Source organism: Myotis nattereri (assembly GCF_964212035.1).
Source record: "Myotis nattereri genome assembly, chromosome: 2".
Classification (NCBI taxonomy): Eukaryota; Metazoa; Chordata; class Mammalia; order Chiroptera; family Vespertilionidae; genus Myotis; species Myotis nattereri.
In genome coordinates, this window is record NC_138076.1 from 103,044,119 (window position 1) to 103,060,724 (window position 16,606).

The 16,606-nt window shown below is 36.8% G+C and overlaps 1 protein-coding gene across 1 annotated transcript in view; it reads right to left on the minus strand.

Annotated features, from left to right (window-relative positions):
• The window catches only part of SUPT20H (SPT20 homolog, SAGA complex component), a 50,595-nt gene that overhangs the window by 586 nt on the left and 33,403 nt on the right, over positions 1-16,606 (minus strand). Inside the window, exons 17-25 of the mRNA XM_081083479.1 lie at positions 16,389-16,506; positions 10,878-10,977; positions 10,589-10,747; positions 8,590-8,896; positions 7,941-8,095; positions 4,977-5,032; positions 2,721-2,840; positions 2,109-2,214; positions 634-737 (exon numbers count right to left, since the gene is read on the minus strand). Of these exons, the coding sequence (XP_080939605.1) occupies positions 634-737; positions 2,109-2,214; positions 2,721-2,840; positions 4,977-5,032; positions 7,941-8,095; positions 8,590-8,896; positions 10,589-10,747; positions 10,878-10,977; positions 16,389-16,506 (1,225 nt within the window). The remainder of the gene's footprint in view (positions 1-633; positions 738-2,108; positions 2,215-2,720; positions 2,841-4,976; positions 5,033-7,940; positions 8,096-8,589; positions 8,897-10,588; positions 10,748-10,877; positions 10,978-16,388; positions 16,507-16,606) is intronic.

Genomic DNA, 16,606 nt, shown 5'->3' on the forward strand with positions numbered 1-16,606 from the left:
AGCACTAAGATAACAAAAGGGGACTATACCACATTCAGACAATGCACAATCAAACAGCACCAGTGGCACAGAAGCCTGCTGAGGGTTTTTAAAATGGTTCTTGGTACACTTCAAAAATACATGTTACTTTGCCCTGCCAGTCTATATTGTAGTAACTCAGCAACTTCAGTTACCATTTTGTTGTATGATAGTTTATAGCAATTTAAACCACCCTGCATATAAAAGATAGTCAACTACAATATGCTGACTTCCTGAGATAATGGAATGACATTTTTCTAAAACAGGTATGACATTTACTAATAGGAACACTGGCATTCTTGTCTTTTTCTGCAGTACAAATTAACCATTGGCACTGTCAACTGTCTATTTCAAAATATAATGCAAACTACAAAAATGGGATGTTAATGTGCCACCAGCACTTCATGAAAGATATTAAGTTAAGTATGGCTTAAATGTACAAAATATATTCAGTGCTCCAATCTGACTGGCTAAAATGTCACACTTAAATAAAATTTGCTAAACTATCTATTACTATATAGTCTTAAAAGACAATAAAATAAAACTAAGGTTTTTTGAGGTACTTTTGGAGCAGAGTATCTTTAAAATGTAATCAGAGTGAAGTTGCTGGATTACTTGTATCTGTTGCTGCTGCTGTTGAAAGGCAGAGGAGAGCTGGAATCTCTGCTGAGGAAGGCATTGCTCAGGTCTGTTCTCGGCAGAGCCAAGCTGAGACAACACTACAGAGAGGAGAAGGGGAAAGCAGGCCAGTCAAAAGTTTGAAGGCTACCAGGATTAGAAAAGGACAACACAGAAAATGAAATAGAAGAGTCATCAGCATGATTAATATTAAGTATCAAATCACAGACATTTCAGAATACATTTAGTCTCCTGTTAGTTGAGGGCACTTCCTGGACATACAAGGGGAAGGAAGTGCAAATGTGCTAAGCACTGTATCCCTTCATGCATCTCACTGAAATTTGGTAATGGTGCTTTTTGTTTAGAAGGCTTTCTTGTAGAATGTAAAATACATGACTTATTTTAAAATATAATTAATAAAGTAGGAAAGGGGGGAGAAATCCAAGCTACCATAATGACATAACTGGTAAACAAGTGCTATTAAAAGATACTGCAATGAGTATCAGCCTAAATTAGTAGCAACAGAGATGGAGAACTGAGCCTGTGCATTATTACTTTTTGAGCTGAGTGCGACCACAATAATTAGTTCAACCTTCTCATTGTAAAAAGGAAGAAATTTCAGGTGTAGATGATTTGAATGACTCAGGCAATTAGTGGCAGGTCTGGAGCATGGAGCATTTTTATGATTTTTCAGTCTAGAGTTCTTTCCACTAAATTATATAAGAACTTTAGAAAATATATATCTTGTGGGGGGGGGGGGTAAAGGATTATAAAAATAACTTTCAAAAATTCTCTAGCTCTAAATCTCTACATGTAAGACCTTGCTTATTCTAAATTCAGACACTGGGAGTTACCTGTATATGATTATAAAGGCACCAATGATAATTCAAAATGTTGACATGATCTCACTCATTTAATCCTCAAACTCTGTAATTACTATTTTCAATTGACAAGATAATCTTCACTAAAGACTATGGTTCACTATAACTGGTTCACCATTTTACTGTTGGAAGTGGTAAGCAGTCATTTAGTATAATCTCACTTTCTTACAAATGACAAAAAGTGGCTTATAGAAGTTACATTTACTGACATTATATCTTAATTCATGCAAGTACAAGATACCAGAATGAGAAAAAAATATTATGCAATATATAAATGCCCATAAAAAACTAAGGAGTTAACAACTTTGGTAGCTTCTTAGTAAGTTGGATAATTGTATAAAATTTTGCCAACAAACTAACACAAGGAAAACACAACTGTTAATATATGTAGTGTAGAATCACTTTAAATTAATCAACTGTCAGTGGGAAAAAACTGAGGGCTATCAATAAATTGATTTAATAGTTCGCAAGTAAATATACCTATACTTTTTCCTACTTAATGCTTGCAAGAGAAGGAAAATAATTTTAAAAGGTGAGATCCCAACTAGATTAAATAGTAAACTCAACATATGAAGTCATGAAGATACCAACCAGCTGCCTGTGACTGCATAAAACTTCCTACTCCAGCAAGATTAATAACAGCAGCATGCTGAGCAGATAAGACCTTTTCTTGACTGGTTGAGCCTTGTTCAGAACCCTAAATAAAAATCATACATGAGTTGTATAAAAAGAAAAATCATTTGTGTTGGAAAGAAGAAATTAATATTTTCCTTACAGGACAAAAAAAATATCAGTTTTAGACTCATAAAAACAGTAACATAAGGAAAAGACTTCAGAAGAATTAGCAAGAACAAATCCTATATAATAAAAGCCTAATATGCTAAGTGTCCGGTCATCCAGTCGTCGGTTCAACCAATCAAAGCATAATATAACCACTCACTATGATGTGCACTGACCACCAGGGGGCAGACGGTCAATGGAGGAGCTGCCCCCTGGTGGTCAGTGCACTCCCACAGCTAACCTCCCATTGCCAGCCAACCTCCCGCGGTCCCTCCCTCTGGGCCAGCCAGCCCCCACCATCAGCCCAATCGCAGGCCAGGCCAAGGGACCCCACCTGTGCACAAATTTGTGCACCAGGCCTGTAGTACAAAATAAAGTTACAATTCCATAATACAAAACATGGAAAGCTAGTAAAGCACATACCTGCTCCACTGGCTGTTGAGGACTGGAAGTTGTGGGTTGCTGAGGTTGTTGGGGTGTAAATTGAGAGAGCTGCTGCTGCTGCTGCTGCAGAGTGTTGAAAATTAGTGAACCACCTGGAAGCTATTAAGAATTTAAACATGAATTAATCAATTTCACACTGTTTAAATTTCTTTCTTCCGCAAGTATTTTTGGAACATTCACTATGTGTCAAGTACTCTTCTAGATATTGAGGAAACAGAGGTAAACAAAAATAAAAGTAAACATCTCTGCCCTTTAAAAGAAAGGTTTGAAAACAATTTTTAAGTGTTATTACTAAGGGCTCTCAAATATGTTAACACTGTCAAATCATTCTGCTTCAATTTAGTGACATATACAAATATGCACATGGCTTTTAACTTTTTTATACCTCAATACAAAACAGCATTAAGTACATTAGAAAGTAAACAAGAAGCCAGTGAAAATCAGAGACATACTTATGAAAACTCATCTCTCAAAATTTGTTCTAGCTTTGCCAAATCCCAGGACTTCATGGATGCTTATATAATATAGTGAGAAATTCCAAAGCTGAAAAGAAAGTGCATTAGATGTCCATATTTAGTTTGGAGACATTACCAGCTTTGTCATTCAGAATCTAAATTAAGTTAAATTAAGAAAAGGTTTTAAAAAGAAGTATTCAGAAAAATTTATGTTAAAAATTAAAACTAGAAATCTCAAATGAATCAGGAAACAAATGGTTTTTCTTTTTTATTCTATAGGGGTTTAAATTATAAGCACTTTGAAGTCCTTAAGAACAGTCCAAATAAATACCAAATACAGAATTCTGAGATCTGTAGAGTTAAAAAGTAAAAAAATAAAAATGGTGTCCTTGGGTCAAAATCTCTACACCCAGCACAGCTTATTGTTAAGTAAATTTGGGCACAGCACAGGTCAGATGTTCCTTCCTCAATCAGTTAGATAATAAATGTAGCAAAATTAATTTTTATGGTGGCTTTGTCATTATTCTTTATTATCAGTTCTATTAAGGAATTCCATTCCTCTTTTCACTAAGACTAATCCCTGACAGAAATTCCAACAGCAATATGTAGGAAAGTTGAATAAACCAATGTGATTTGTGATTTGTCCATATTGCAAGTAAATTATTGTTATTATAGTCTGTATATAGTAACACTGTGTTTGAATCTTGGACAAGAAGTTTTAAGTTTTGGATCTAAACACATTTCCTGATTTATTTCTGAACTAGAGGCCTGGTGCACAAAATTCGTGCACAGGTAGGGTCCCTAGGCCTGGCTGGCGTTCAGAGCTGATTTGTGGGGCGACCGGTGGGGTGATTGAGGGCCCCCCACTGGCACCCGCCTTGGCCGCATTGGGGCCTGTGGGCTGGGGGCAGCTCCTGCATTGAGAGTCTGCTCCCTGGTGGTCAGTACGCGTCATAGCAACCGGGTGTCATATCGACCAAGCATTTTGCTGTTCAATTTGCATATTACACTTTTATTATATAGGATACCAGATTGAGTTGATTTGTCTTTTATTGTTATTTCCCAATTTTGTGACTCTAAATCTTTATATTCTTGTCTACCTTTTCTAAATTCTCTGTAGATAATCCTATAAATTTCCAACCTGGGATAATAATGGAGTCCAAACCTTACAAAGGACCTAGAGCCTAATACCCTAAATATTTTAAGTTCACACTCAACATGTATGAAATCTCCACTTTTGATCTCTCTTTATATGCTATGTTGGCATTGATATCATTTATAAGAAAAGCCTCATCATTAGACACAAATTGTACTCTAACGAATATTTACCAAATGATTCTTAGGTGCCTGGCACTGTGTTAAGAAATCATTCTCCTCAGGAAAAGAACAAAGCTATTTTTAAATCCTCTATTCAAGTACAAAATCTTTTGTAAGCAAAAAGTACTACATATACGTAGACACAAAATATTTATTGAGAGAGGAATTATTTTTTAAGTATAGGTACTACTGCTATTGTAGGCAACTGTTCACTTTGTAGTTGTCAATTCTCTGCATCAAAACATTGAGTTCTTGATTTGACAGAGGTCAATGAAAGTGTAATATGTAGGACACCCATTCTTTCTTCCTACCCTCTCAACCATACAAAAGTAGCAATTATAATCATATCCTCAGAAGATTCTGAACCATCTCAAAATTTCAAATGCTGACATATATAGGTATGCACTGTTACAAAAAAATCAAAGTATGAAAACTTTAATCAAGAGCAGTGTTTCAGGTTTACCTGAAGTAGATTCAAGGGCCTGAGACTTGAAGTAGTTTTTAAACCAAATGGAACACCTATTAAATACAATTCCTGGTTATAACAGGGAATTAAAACTATTAAACATGAAAACACTTTATACTAATATAGCATTTTAAGTACTTTCTGCATAGATTTGCTTTATTTTCTATACTTTTAAAATGATCTTAAAAACAATACCCATCAATACTGAGATCAAAGATGTGAGCAATACATGTACATTTTATTCTATATTTGAGAAACTGAGACTTCTTTATCACTATTTTGACTATTAGCTGGAAAAAGTTATCTAGACATAGGCAGAAGCCATAAATATAATTAAACTAGCACAGTTATGGCAAACACATTTCAGGTGTTGGCTTCTATTGACATTCCTAAGTGCTATACACTATATAGTACACAATAATCTTAACAACCATATCTCTGAGAACCAGTGTGCTCCATGCAATTATTTTAAAGTACAAATGCTAATATGAATAATACTAAAGTACAATGATTTTTGTTTGTAGGATCAAACTAATAGGAAATAATACTGTTGATTTTGTGACAACATAGAGCACATCATAAATCGGGGTTGGCAAACTTTTTCAGTAGGCCAACTGACTAAGTTTTGTTGGATATTCTTCCTCTTCATTTTTCTTTACATTTTAAACACATCCTTAAAAATGTAAAATCTACTTTAGACTGTAAGATTTTTTATTTGCTGACCCTGGTCTCAAAGTACATGTATATTTTTCTCACAAACGATATATACCAATTTGAACACTAATGAAAAATGTATCTAGTCTGCTAAGCAAATTTTATTTTAAAAGGTAAGAGGCAGGCCCTGGCAAGGTAGCTCAGTTGGTTGGAGCATTGCAGGTTTGATTCCTGGTCTGGGCACATAAGGGAGGCAACTGATCAATGTTTCTCTCTCACACAGATGTTTCTCTTTCCATTCCTCTCTCTCTCTAAAAATCAATAAAAAACAGTCTCAGATTAAATAAGTAAATAAATAAACAGATAAATAAGTAAATAATAAAAAGGTAAGAGGCAGGAAATTTTTGTATAAGAAACTTAAAAAAAGCATAATCAGATGAAAATATGACACTATTGATTTTCCTTTTGGGAATTCTCATGAAAAGAATTGACAAAACTCCCTTTAAGGGTAAATAACAACTATATAATGCTTATTGCTTATCAAAGGCACTTCATTTATTAATCTGAAATACCTATTGTAGTTAGAGAAATTTACCCATACTTTACATCAAATGAAATGGAATCTAAGGAAGAAATACTGACTTCTTTCAGGACCCACAGTTTTAGCATCTGAAGCCATGTAAACATGAACATTCTAAATTCAATATCTGATTCCATTTCCAGTGCTTCCACCACTATAGCACATTAAAATAACATCAGCCAAAATTAGGAAATTACAGAAATATGTTAACATGCTTGTATGATATTCTTCGGGCTCTCTTAAGTCAGTGATTTTCAATTGATATGCTGCAAGAATATTTAAGACATGCAAGGGGTACGGACCTCTTTTCGCTAGATTGTTAAATAAAACAAATGACAACAGCCTACACAACAATAGCCATCTGGTGTGAATGCTCTGTCTTGAACCATAAATATATGTCATATTATAGAGTTGTATCATAAGGTTGCATCTGATTGGTCAATTCTTGGTACCAGAAATCCTTATATACAAGTATAGGCACCTGATTTTTTTTTTAATCCTCACCCAAGAATATGTTTTTATTTTTTAGAGAGAGCGCAAAACATCAATTGGTTAACTCCTATATGCTCCCCAACTGGGGATTGTGTGTGCCCTGACCAGGAATCAAACCCCCAACTTTTTTTTTTTAATTTTATTTTATTGTTTAAATTATTACAAATAGTAGTACATATTTCTCCTTTTTTTTCCCCCCATAAGCTCCCAACTTTTTGATGTATGGGGTGACGCAACTGAGCAACCCAGCCAGGGCTAGATACTTTGTAGCAAAAAGGGTAGGTAATTACTATCATTATTTCTTTTTGTAAATCAATCAAAATTATACCTATTTTTTGTCAGATCGGCAAAAATATATTTTTTGGTGTGCCTGCCACAGAATTTTAGTAATTAGTTTATGTGTGCCATGAGGTGAAAAAGGTTGAAAATTATTATCTTAAATCATATAAAGTTTTTGATTAATTTTCTTACTATGTCAAGTTTGTTTTTCCTATTAAATTTTTTCTTAGCAGAAAACTGGATTGTGCCAAGATATTACATTACATTCTCTTAAGGAGCATTAAAAAATAGCACAAGCTGTTATAGCTGTTTTCCAGTATATGAATTAACAGTTACTACTACAATAAAACTACTATTGATGGTAGCGAATATTTTTTAATGCTTAGGTCTAAGGTATAATTTAAGCACTTCATCTGTATATACTCATTTAATGCTCATAATTAAGAGGCAATAAGGTATTATTATTATCCCTATTTTATTTATGAGAAAAGTGAAGCACAAAGGTAACTTTCCCATGATTACACAAAAAGTTAAGTTACACAACTGGGATTCAAACTCAGGCAGTCTGCCTCCAGAACCTGGGCTTTTAATTGCCACGCTATGTCACCTTTTTTGCACAATGTATGTTTTCAAGATACATTCCTTTTACCTGGAATAAGACTACACTGATAATAATAAGACTATCAATGTTAACTTTATTATAATGTGTAGAAGGCAAAGATATAATCTGCAAAGATTTATAGGCTTATCAAGTTTCTTTCCAGAAGTTGATTGCTAGATGATTTTTAATTTAAATATCAGAACTTTAAAGGCTTTCAACATTAGCCTTTCCTTTAAAAAGAGCCTTTTTGACATGATACTATGTTAAATATTTTTAACAACAGCATTAAAATGACATTTTTACATCAGCATGTATTTTAATTTTTTAAAGAGATTATTATATTCAATATTCTGACCTGCTTGAGAAGCTGCCTGCATTGTGCCAGGTAATGCATTTGGTAGCAGACCTCCTGAGGGGAGAAGGCCACTCAGGCTTATTCCTGCAGGAGTTATGGCACCAGTGTTACAGCCCAGCATAGAATTTGAACCATTCATCAAAGCCTGAGCTCCACTACAGGAGAATAGACAAAGCATTAAACTTACAATATATATAAAAAAAAATCAGACTTAATTCCTTACATTAAAAAAAGAAAAAACAACACCACTATTAAACCAATTAGATAATTCTATCCTAAATATTAATTTCAAGGCTGTTTCCTTTTTATGCTAGAAAGTTACAGCAAGGTTAGCTAAAATTAAGTACACATACTGCATATTAATCAAGGTTATAATATAATTTCAAAGAGTAAAGCATTAAAAGATAGTAACAGAAGACGAACAGAAAAATCTAAGCTACTGTCAATATGTAATAGTATTGTATCAGTGCATATAAACAGATGTATTACCTAAAATTAAAACATACTTGGTTGAGATAGCTTCTATCCATATTTAAAGTATTTTCTTTCAGTTTCAGTAACATGATTTTATTCTTAATTTCACAATGAGAATTCATTCAGATTTGTGAGAATATCTTTTGAAAAAATCAGGGCATCAATGAAGACTTACCAAACAGAGCCCACTACATTGATGAAGTTAAGTCCAGCAGAGTTTGCCATGACCTGGGTGGCTGTGGTTCCTGGGGTTATAGATGTTACCATGGTGGAAAGAGGAATGGTCGTTACAGGCATTGCCTGGCTCAGAGACCTTTGCTGCTGAGCAAACTGAGTTAACAAAGTGGGCTGAGGGGTGAAGCCTGAATCTTGGGGAGTAGGGGTAGTTGAAGGGGTAATAGGAGTTGAGCTCTGAGCATCAGGAGGGTATGGGGTCGATGAAAGGGTTGGTGTAGGAGTAGATGGCTTAGGAGTTCCAGATCCTGCTCATTGAGAAAAATAAAAATTGCTAGGTTGTTATAAATGGCCAGTCTTTTTAAAAATAAGGTTAATGGAATTTTACTTAGCACTGACAATTTGTTTCAGTTTTTTTTTTAAAGCAGTTAACTGCAAGTGTTAATTTCTACACATGATACATGAGTGTTGCTACACTCAATTACAATTAAGGATGCAGTATATCACCTAAAACTCCCATCAGATGTTATTATAGTAATAGTAAAAATATACATTTGTATTCTACCACATTACCCATTTAAGTTATTTTCCTATATGCTACCTCTGGTCTAAAAAGTTTAAAAGGAATTCAAATTAATTTTTTGTTATTCACAATTTCACTAATTTAGGACTTCATTTAAAAATATTGCTTATTTTCTGTAACAGTCTGAGATAAACACTGAACATATTTAATAAATTACATATGGTTAACAGTCATATTTGGCACCTAAATATACATGTTTAGGTCCTAACACATCAAGTTTATCCTGACAAGCAAATTACAAAACACAGCAATAAAGCAAATATTTGATAGATAATACTGCATCTTTAACAGTAACTGTGTACTCTATTTAATTGTAGAATGTATAGAAAATCTGTTGTGAATGAAGTATGCACAGTTTATCAACTTTTTAAGAAAAAACAAAAACCAAAAACCAAAAAAGTAAAACCAAAAGCTCTTGAGGTGTTTTCTTTTTTAGCTTTCATGTCCTGCAGAAAGAAAGGAAAGAAATGTGAATGTCCAGAAGCTGTCACTCAACCCTTACTTAAAGTAACAACTGTGTGCAGATTAGCATAATTCATACCCACAACATAAGAAGTGTGAATAAGACTTTCAGGAAATTGATATATTTTTCTTTGTGCAAAACAAGAAGGCAGAAAAATTACACCTTTTGAGCTATCAAGATGAAGATGTTTATATCTAATGAGAAGACCACCCTATCACTGTGCAGTGTACTAAAACTTTCAGCACACTTTAGTTACCTATAAAAAAAAATTTTAAAAACTGGAATGCTTTCTTGCAAATTGGGATTGAAATACCTCAGATATTTATTAATTTGAAGAAATTCTCCCAAAAGAATTCTTATAAAACTCTTCTTAATGATAAAAAAAAGTATTCAGTACTAAAAATTACATTTTAGTTATCTTCAGAATAATGCTTTATAATCATCACGTTTTACTAGCTGACAATTTATAAGAGTGTAGAGTGTTTCAGAAAAATTGGCTTTCAGTTTATTGTATCACCACCTTGGAAATAGTTGGTTTCTTACATATACAAAGACAGGACTGCAACAAGAACTCTTACGACATTTTTTTCATATTAGCCCCACAGTTTACATAAAATGTAAAGTGACCCTAGAATAAAATGAAATAAAAAATATTTTGGAATCTTATTGCCATATCTAACTACCAGATTTTTTAAAAGGAGATGTATAGGCTGTAAGTCTATAAGAAAGGTTTACACAAGGTGCATACATAAATATAGAAAAACAAATAGAATTATATTAAACACATAATACATACAATCAACAAGAGATTTGCCTCAAGATTATCAAAACTTATACATTTTGGGTACACAGTTCATCCAGATTTCACTATTTCACTGGTCAAAAAAGCTATCTAAGAAACACTAATGCTAAAGCTTATGAAGAGTTAATGTGAGAATTTAAATCAGGACTCACTTTGTGATGAACTGGCAGGTGACAGGGCAGCTGGAGAAAGCATGCTAACTTGACTGAGATCCACAGATGACTTTCGAGAAAGACTTGGAGGCTTAGAAGCTGGAGGAGGAGTTGGAGATTTAAGAAAGCTGCTGGCCTGTTGTGGCGTAAAATAGTTACCTAGAATATAAAATTGTTTCTTATAATTCAAAATTTTATGAAAATCAAAATATGAGTAAAATTTTAAAAACAAGTTATGACCATATGCTATTTCTTACACTAGATTACAGAAAAGTAAGGAATGTAATACCTGTGGAACTATTTCCTGAGCTTGAGGGAAGTTTAATGGGTGGAGGTCGATGTTTTATTCCTTTCCCTAGTATTGAAGACTGAACTGAAACGGTCTCAGGCTGTAAAAAACAATGACATTAAGTATACTTGTTACAATTAAGGTCAAATCAGTATCTCATAAATTAATACCACTATAATTCCCAGAAGAAAAAACATTTTATTTTTTAAAAATATTTTTATTTCAGAGAGGAAGGAAGAGGAAGAGAGAGATAGAAACATCAATGATGAGAAAGAATCATTGATTGGCTGCCCCCTGCACGCCCCCTTCTGGGGATAGAGCCCGCAACCCAGGCATGTGCGCTTGACTGGAATAGAACCAAGGATCGTTCAGTCTGCAGGCTGATGCTCTATCCATTGAGCTGGGCAGAAAAAAAACATTTTAAAACTGCAAAGTACTTTCAGTGGTTATAGAGATTGAATATTATAGATGTTACAAAAGAATAAATTTCAAATGAGGACATCTTAAACAGAAACAACGAAGGAAAAATTTCCGAGTAAGAGAATAGGGAGAAAGAGTTTGTGAGAAAGGGGCAGAGGAGTAAGATGGAAACAAAGCTTAATCCTTAAATCTTTTCCAGAAAAGTAGTAACTATTGAAGCCAGGTGATTCATTACACCTTTTGCTCTACCTTCGTGTATATTTGAAAATTTCCATTATAAAAAGTTAAATATAAAGTTAAAAGTAAAAACAAAACAATTGCTACATCCCTCAAAAAATAACATATCAGACAGCCAGCTGGCCTGGAGGTCAAATCCCCCTAGTATTAACTACAACAATCAAGACTTAGCTACAACAAGACTGCACACAAAGACCACTAGGGGGTGCACCAAGAAAGCATAAAAAATGCGGAGACAAAGAAACAGGACAAAACTGTCAATGGAGGATATTCAGTTCAGAACCACACTTTTAAGGTCTCTCAAGAACTGTCAAGAAGCCGCTGATAAACTTAATGAGATCCTCAACAAATCTAATGAGACCCTCGATGTTATGATAAAGGACCAACTAGAAATTAAACATACACGGACTGAAATAATGAATATTATACAGACTCCCAACAGCAGACCAGAGGACCGCAAGAATCAAGGCAAAGATTTGAAATGCGAAGAAGCTAAAAACACCCAACCGGAAAAGCAAAATGAAAAAAGAATCTGGGGGGGAGAACCAAGATGGCGGCATAGGTTAACACCGGAGTTTGCTGCTTTGAACAACTACTTCAAAAGTGAAACCAAAAAATGGAAGGGACATCACCCAGAACCACAGGAACGCTGGCTGAGTGGAAGTCCTACAACTAGGAGGAAAGAGAAACGCATACGGACACTCAGAGGAGGCGCAGTGCTGAAGTCAAATTCTGAGGTGCGGAGTGCGCGGAGCGGGCTGGCGGCGGAGGGCGCGGTTGGCGTTTTCAATTGGGAGGGAGTCGCAGACTCGGAGCTCCAGATACGGGCGAGTCTTTAGGGACCCAGACTCAAACGGGAGAAGCGGGACTGTCTGGCTTCGGTCAGAGCGAGTGCAGCTTTCTCTCCGAGGTTTGCAGCGGGTGCTGGGACTCAGAGAGGCAGAGCTCCTGGGGACAGGACTGAGAGCCGCCATAACTGCTCTCTCCAGCCCACCCTATTGATCCTGTGCGACCCGCCCCGCCCAAGCCCTGCACAGAGGCATTTACCAGATAGCCTCAGGCAAAGGCTAGATTAGCACCTCCCTAGAGGACAGAAGTTCTCTCACTGCAGACACAGCTGATTCTCACAGCCACTTGGCCTGGAGGTCAAACCCTCCCTGGTATTAGCTACAACAATCGCTTAACTATAAGACTGCGCACAAAGACCACTAGGGGGTGCACCAAGGAAGCATAACAAAATGCGGAGACAAAGAAACAGGACAAAATTGTCAATGGAAGATATAGAGTTCAGAACCACACTTTTAAGGTCTCTCAAGAACTGTTTAGAAGCCGCCGATAAACTTAATGAGATCTACAAGAAAACTAATGAGACCCTCGATCGTATATTGGGGAACCACCTAGAAATTAAGCATACACGGACTGAAATAACGAATATTATACAGACTCCCGACAGCAGACCAGAGGAGCGCAAGAATCAAGTCAATGATTTGAAATACAAAGAAGCAAAAAACACCCAACCGGAAAAGCAAAATGAAAAAAGAATCCAAAAATGCGAGGATAGTGTAAGGAGCCTCTGGGACAGCTTCAAGCGTACCAACATCAGAATTATAGGGGTGCCAGAAGATGAGAGAGAGCAAGATATTGAAAACCTATTTGAAGAAATAATGACAGAAAACTTCACCCACCTGGTGAAAGAAATGGACTTACAGGTCCAAGAAGTGCGGAGAACCCCAAACAAAAGGAATCCAAAGAGGACCACACCAAGACACATCATAATTAAAATGCCAAGAGCAAAAGACAAAGAGAGAATCTTAAAAACAGCAAGAGAAAGAAACTCAGTTACCTACAAGGGAATACCCATACGACTGTCAGCTGATTTCTCAACAGTAACTTTGCAGGCCAGAAGGGAGTGGCAAGAAATATTCAAAGTGATGAATACCAAGAACCTACAACCAAGATTACTTTATCCAGAAAAGCTATCATTCAGAATTGAAGGTCAGATAAAGTGCTTCACAGATAAGGAAAAGCTAAAGGAGTTCATCACCACCAAACCAGGATTATATGAAATGCTGAAAGGTATCCTTTAAGAAGAGGAAGAGGAAGAAAAAGGTAAAGATACAAATTATGAACAACAAATATGCATCTATCAACAAGTGAATCTAAGAATCAAGTGAATAAATAATCTGGTGATCATAATAGAATCAGGGACATAGAAAGGGAATGGACTGACTATTCTTGGGGGGGAACGGGGTCTGGGAGATGTGGGAAGAGACTGGACAAAAATCGTGCACTTATGGATGAGGACAGTGGGTGGGGAATGAGGGCGGAGGGTGGGGCGGGAACTGGGAGGAGGGGAGTTATGGGGGGTGGGAAAGAGGAACAAATGTAATAATCTGAACAATAAAGATTTAAGAAAAAAAAAAAAACATATCACAGATTACCTGAGAAATAATTAGGCACAAATAAGAAAAAACACAAAAAATATTTTGCATAAAAAAGAAAACAGGAAAAACCAAGATGGCGGCATAGGTAAACTCCGGACTTTGCTGCCTCGCACAGCCACTTCAAAAATACAACTAAAAGATGGAACGCGCATCATCCAGAACCACAGGAAGGCTGGCTGAGTGGAAATTCTACAACCAGAAGGAAAGAGAAAAGCATACCAAGACTCAGAGGAGGCGCAGTGCGGAAGTAAAATACTAAGGTACAGAGGCGCACACGGAGCGAGCTGGCGGCTGAGGGCACGGTTGTCGTTTTCAATCGGGAGGGAGTCTCAGGCTCCGAGCTCCAGTTCTGGGCGAGTCTCTGGGGACCCAGACTCATACGGGAGAAGCGGGACTGTCTGGCATCGGTCGGAACTCGAGGGCAGCTTTCTCTCGGAGGGGCTTGCAGCGACTGCCGAGACACTGAGAAGCTGGGCCTCTGAGAGCAACCATAACTGCTAGCCCTGTCCTGTTGATCCCGTGGGACCTGCCCCGCCCAAGCCCTGCAGGGAGGCTTTTGCTGGATAGCCTCAGGCAGAAGCTAGATTAGCACCTCCCTAGAGATCCAGGAGCCAGTGTACCCAGAGGTCAGAGTGGGACCATCCAGTTTGCAGGTCCATGGAACCATAAAGGACACATTCAGGGGGTGACTCAGTGAGCACCAAAGCCCCATTGAAGCAAGCCTTGCCCCGGAGGGGTGTCTCCAGCACAAAAGTTCTCCCACTGCAGACACAGCTGATTCTCACAGCCAATTGGCCTAGAGGTCAATTCCTCCCAGTGATACCTACAACTAAGGCTTAACTACAACAAGACTGTGCACAAAGACCACAAGGGGGTGCAGCAAGAGTGTCCTCCTCAGGTCACTGGGGAGGCTGAACCACTGGGCCCTAGAGGACACTTAGCACAGAAAACCACTTTATCAACACAGGGAAGCATGAAAAAATGTGGAGACAAAGAAAAAGGACACAAATGACAGAAATGGAGGAAAGCAAACTGCTGGATATAGAGTTCAAAACCACGGTTATATGGTTTATCAAGAATTTTCTAGAAACTGCCGATAAACTTAATGAGATCTACAAGAAATCTAATGAGACCCTCGAGGTTGTGATAAAGGACCAACTAGAAATTAAGCATGCACTGACTGAAAGAATATTATACAGACTCCCAACAGCAGACTAGAGGATGGCAAGAATCAAGTCAATGATTTGAAATACAAAGAAGCAAAAAACACACAACCAGAAAAGCAAAATGAAAAAAGAATCCAAAAATACGAAGATAGTGTAAGGAGCCTCTGGGACAGCTTCCAGTGTACCAACATCCGAATTATAGGGGTGCCAGAAGAAGAGAGAGAGCAAGATATTGAAAACCTATTTGAAGAAATAATGACAGAAAACTTCCCCTACCTGGTGAAAGAAATAGACTTACAAGTCCAGGAAGTGCAGAGAACCCCAAACAAAAGGAACCCAAAGAGGACCACACCAAGACACATCATAATTAAAACGCCAAGAGCAAAAGACAAAGAGAGAATCTTAAAAGCAGCAAGAGAAAGAAAGTCAGTTACCTACAAGGGAGTACCCATACGACTGTCAGCTGACTTCTCAACAGAAACTTTGCAGGCCAGAAGGGAGTGGCAAGAAATATTCAAAGTGATGAATACCAAGAATCTACAAGCAAGATTACTTTACCCAGCAAAGCTATCATTCAGAATTGATGGTCAGATAAAGAGCTTCACAGATAAGAAAAAGCTAAAGGAGTTCATCACCACCAAACCAGTATTAGATGAAATGCTGAAAGTTATCCTTTAAGAAGAGGAAGAGGAAGAAAAAGGTAAAGATACAAATTATGAACAACAAATACACATCTATCAACAAGTGAATCTGAAAATCAAGTGAATAATCTGATGAGCAGAATGAACTGGTGATTATAATAGAATCAGGGGCATAGAAAGGGAGTGGACTGACTATTCTCGTGGGGGGAAAGGGGTGAGGGGGATGCGGGAAGAGACTGGACAAAAATCGTGCACCTATGGATGAGGACAGTGGGTGGAGAGTGAGGGAGGAGGGTGGGGTGGGAACTGGGTGGAAGGGTGTTATGGGGTGAAAAAAGAAGAACAAATGTAATAATCTGAACAATAATAAAGATTTAATTAATAAAAAAAGTAATCAACTAAAAGACTTGTATGCATGCATATAAGCATAACCAATGGACCTAAGACACTGGGGGATAGGGGAGGCTAGAGGACTGTCTAGGGCGGGGGGGTAAAATGGACACATATGTAATACCCTTTTTAATACTTTAAGCAATAAAAAAAAAATAAAATAAAAAAATTAAAAAAAAAATAAACAAACAAAAAAAGAAAACAAACACACACTTCTGTTTCTTTCCCTGGAGAAAGCTGACTCATGCTGGCTGAGCCACTGGAGCTGTGCAACATCTTGACTGGACACTTGGCTTCATTCTGGACCAATTCCTGGTACTGATTAACTACCCTAAAATATTAGAAAAAGAAAAAAACAACACGTAAGAATTACTTAACTCTTTTAAACATAAATTTATTATGTAGAAAATAAGAAGTGTTAATTAAAAAGT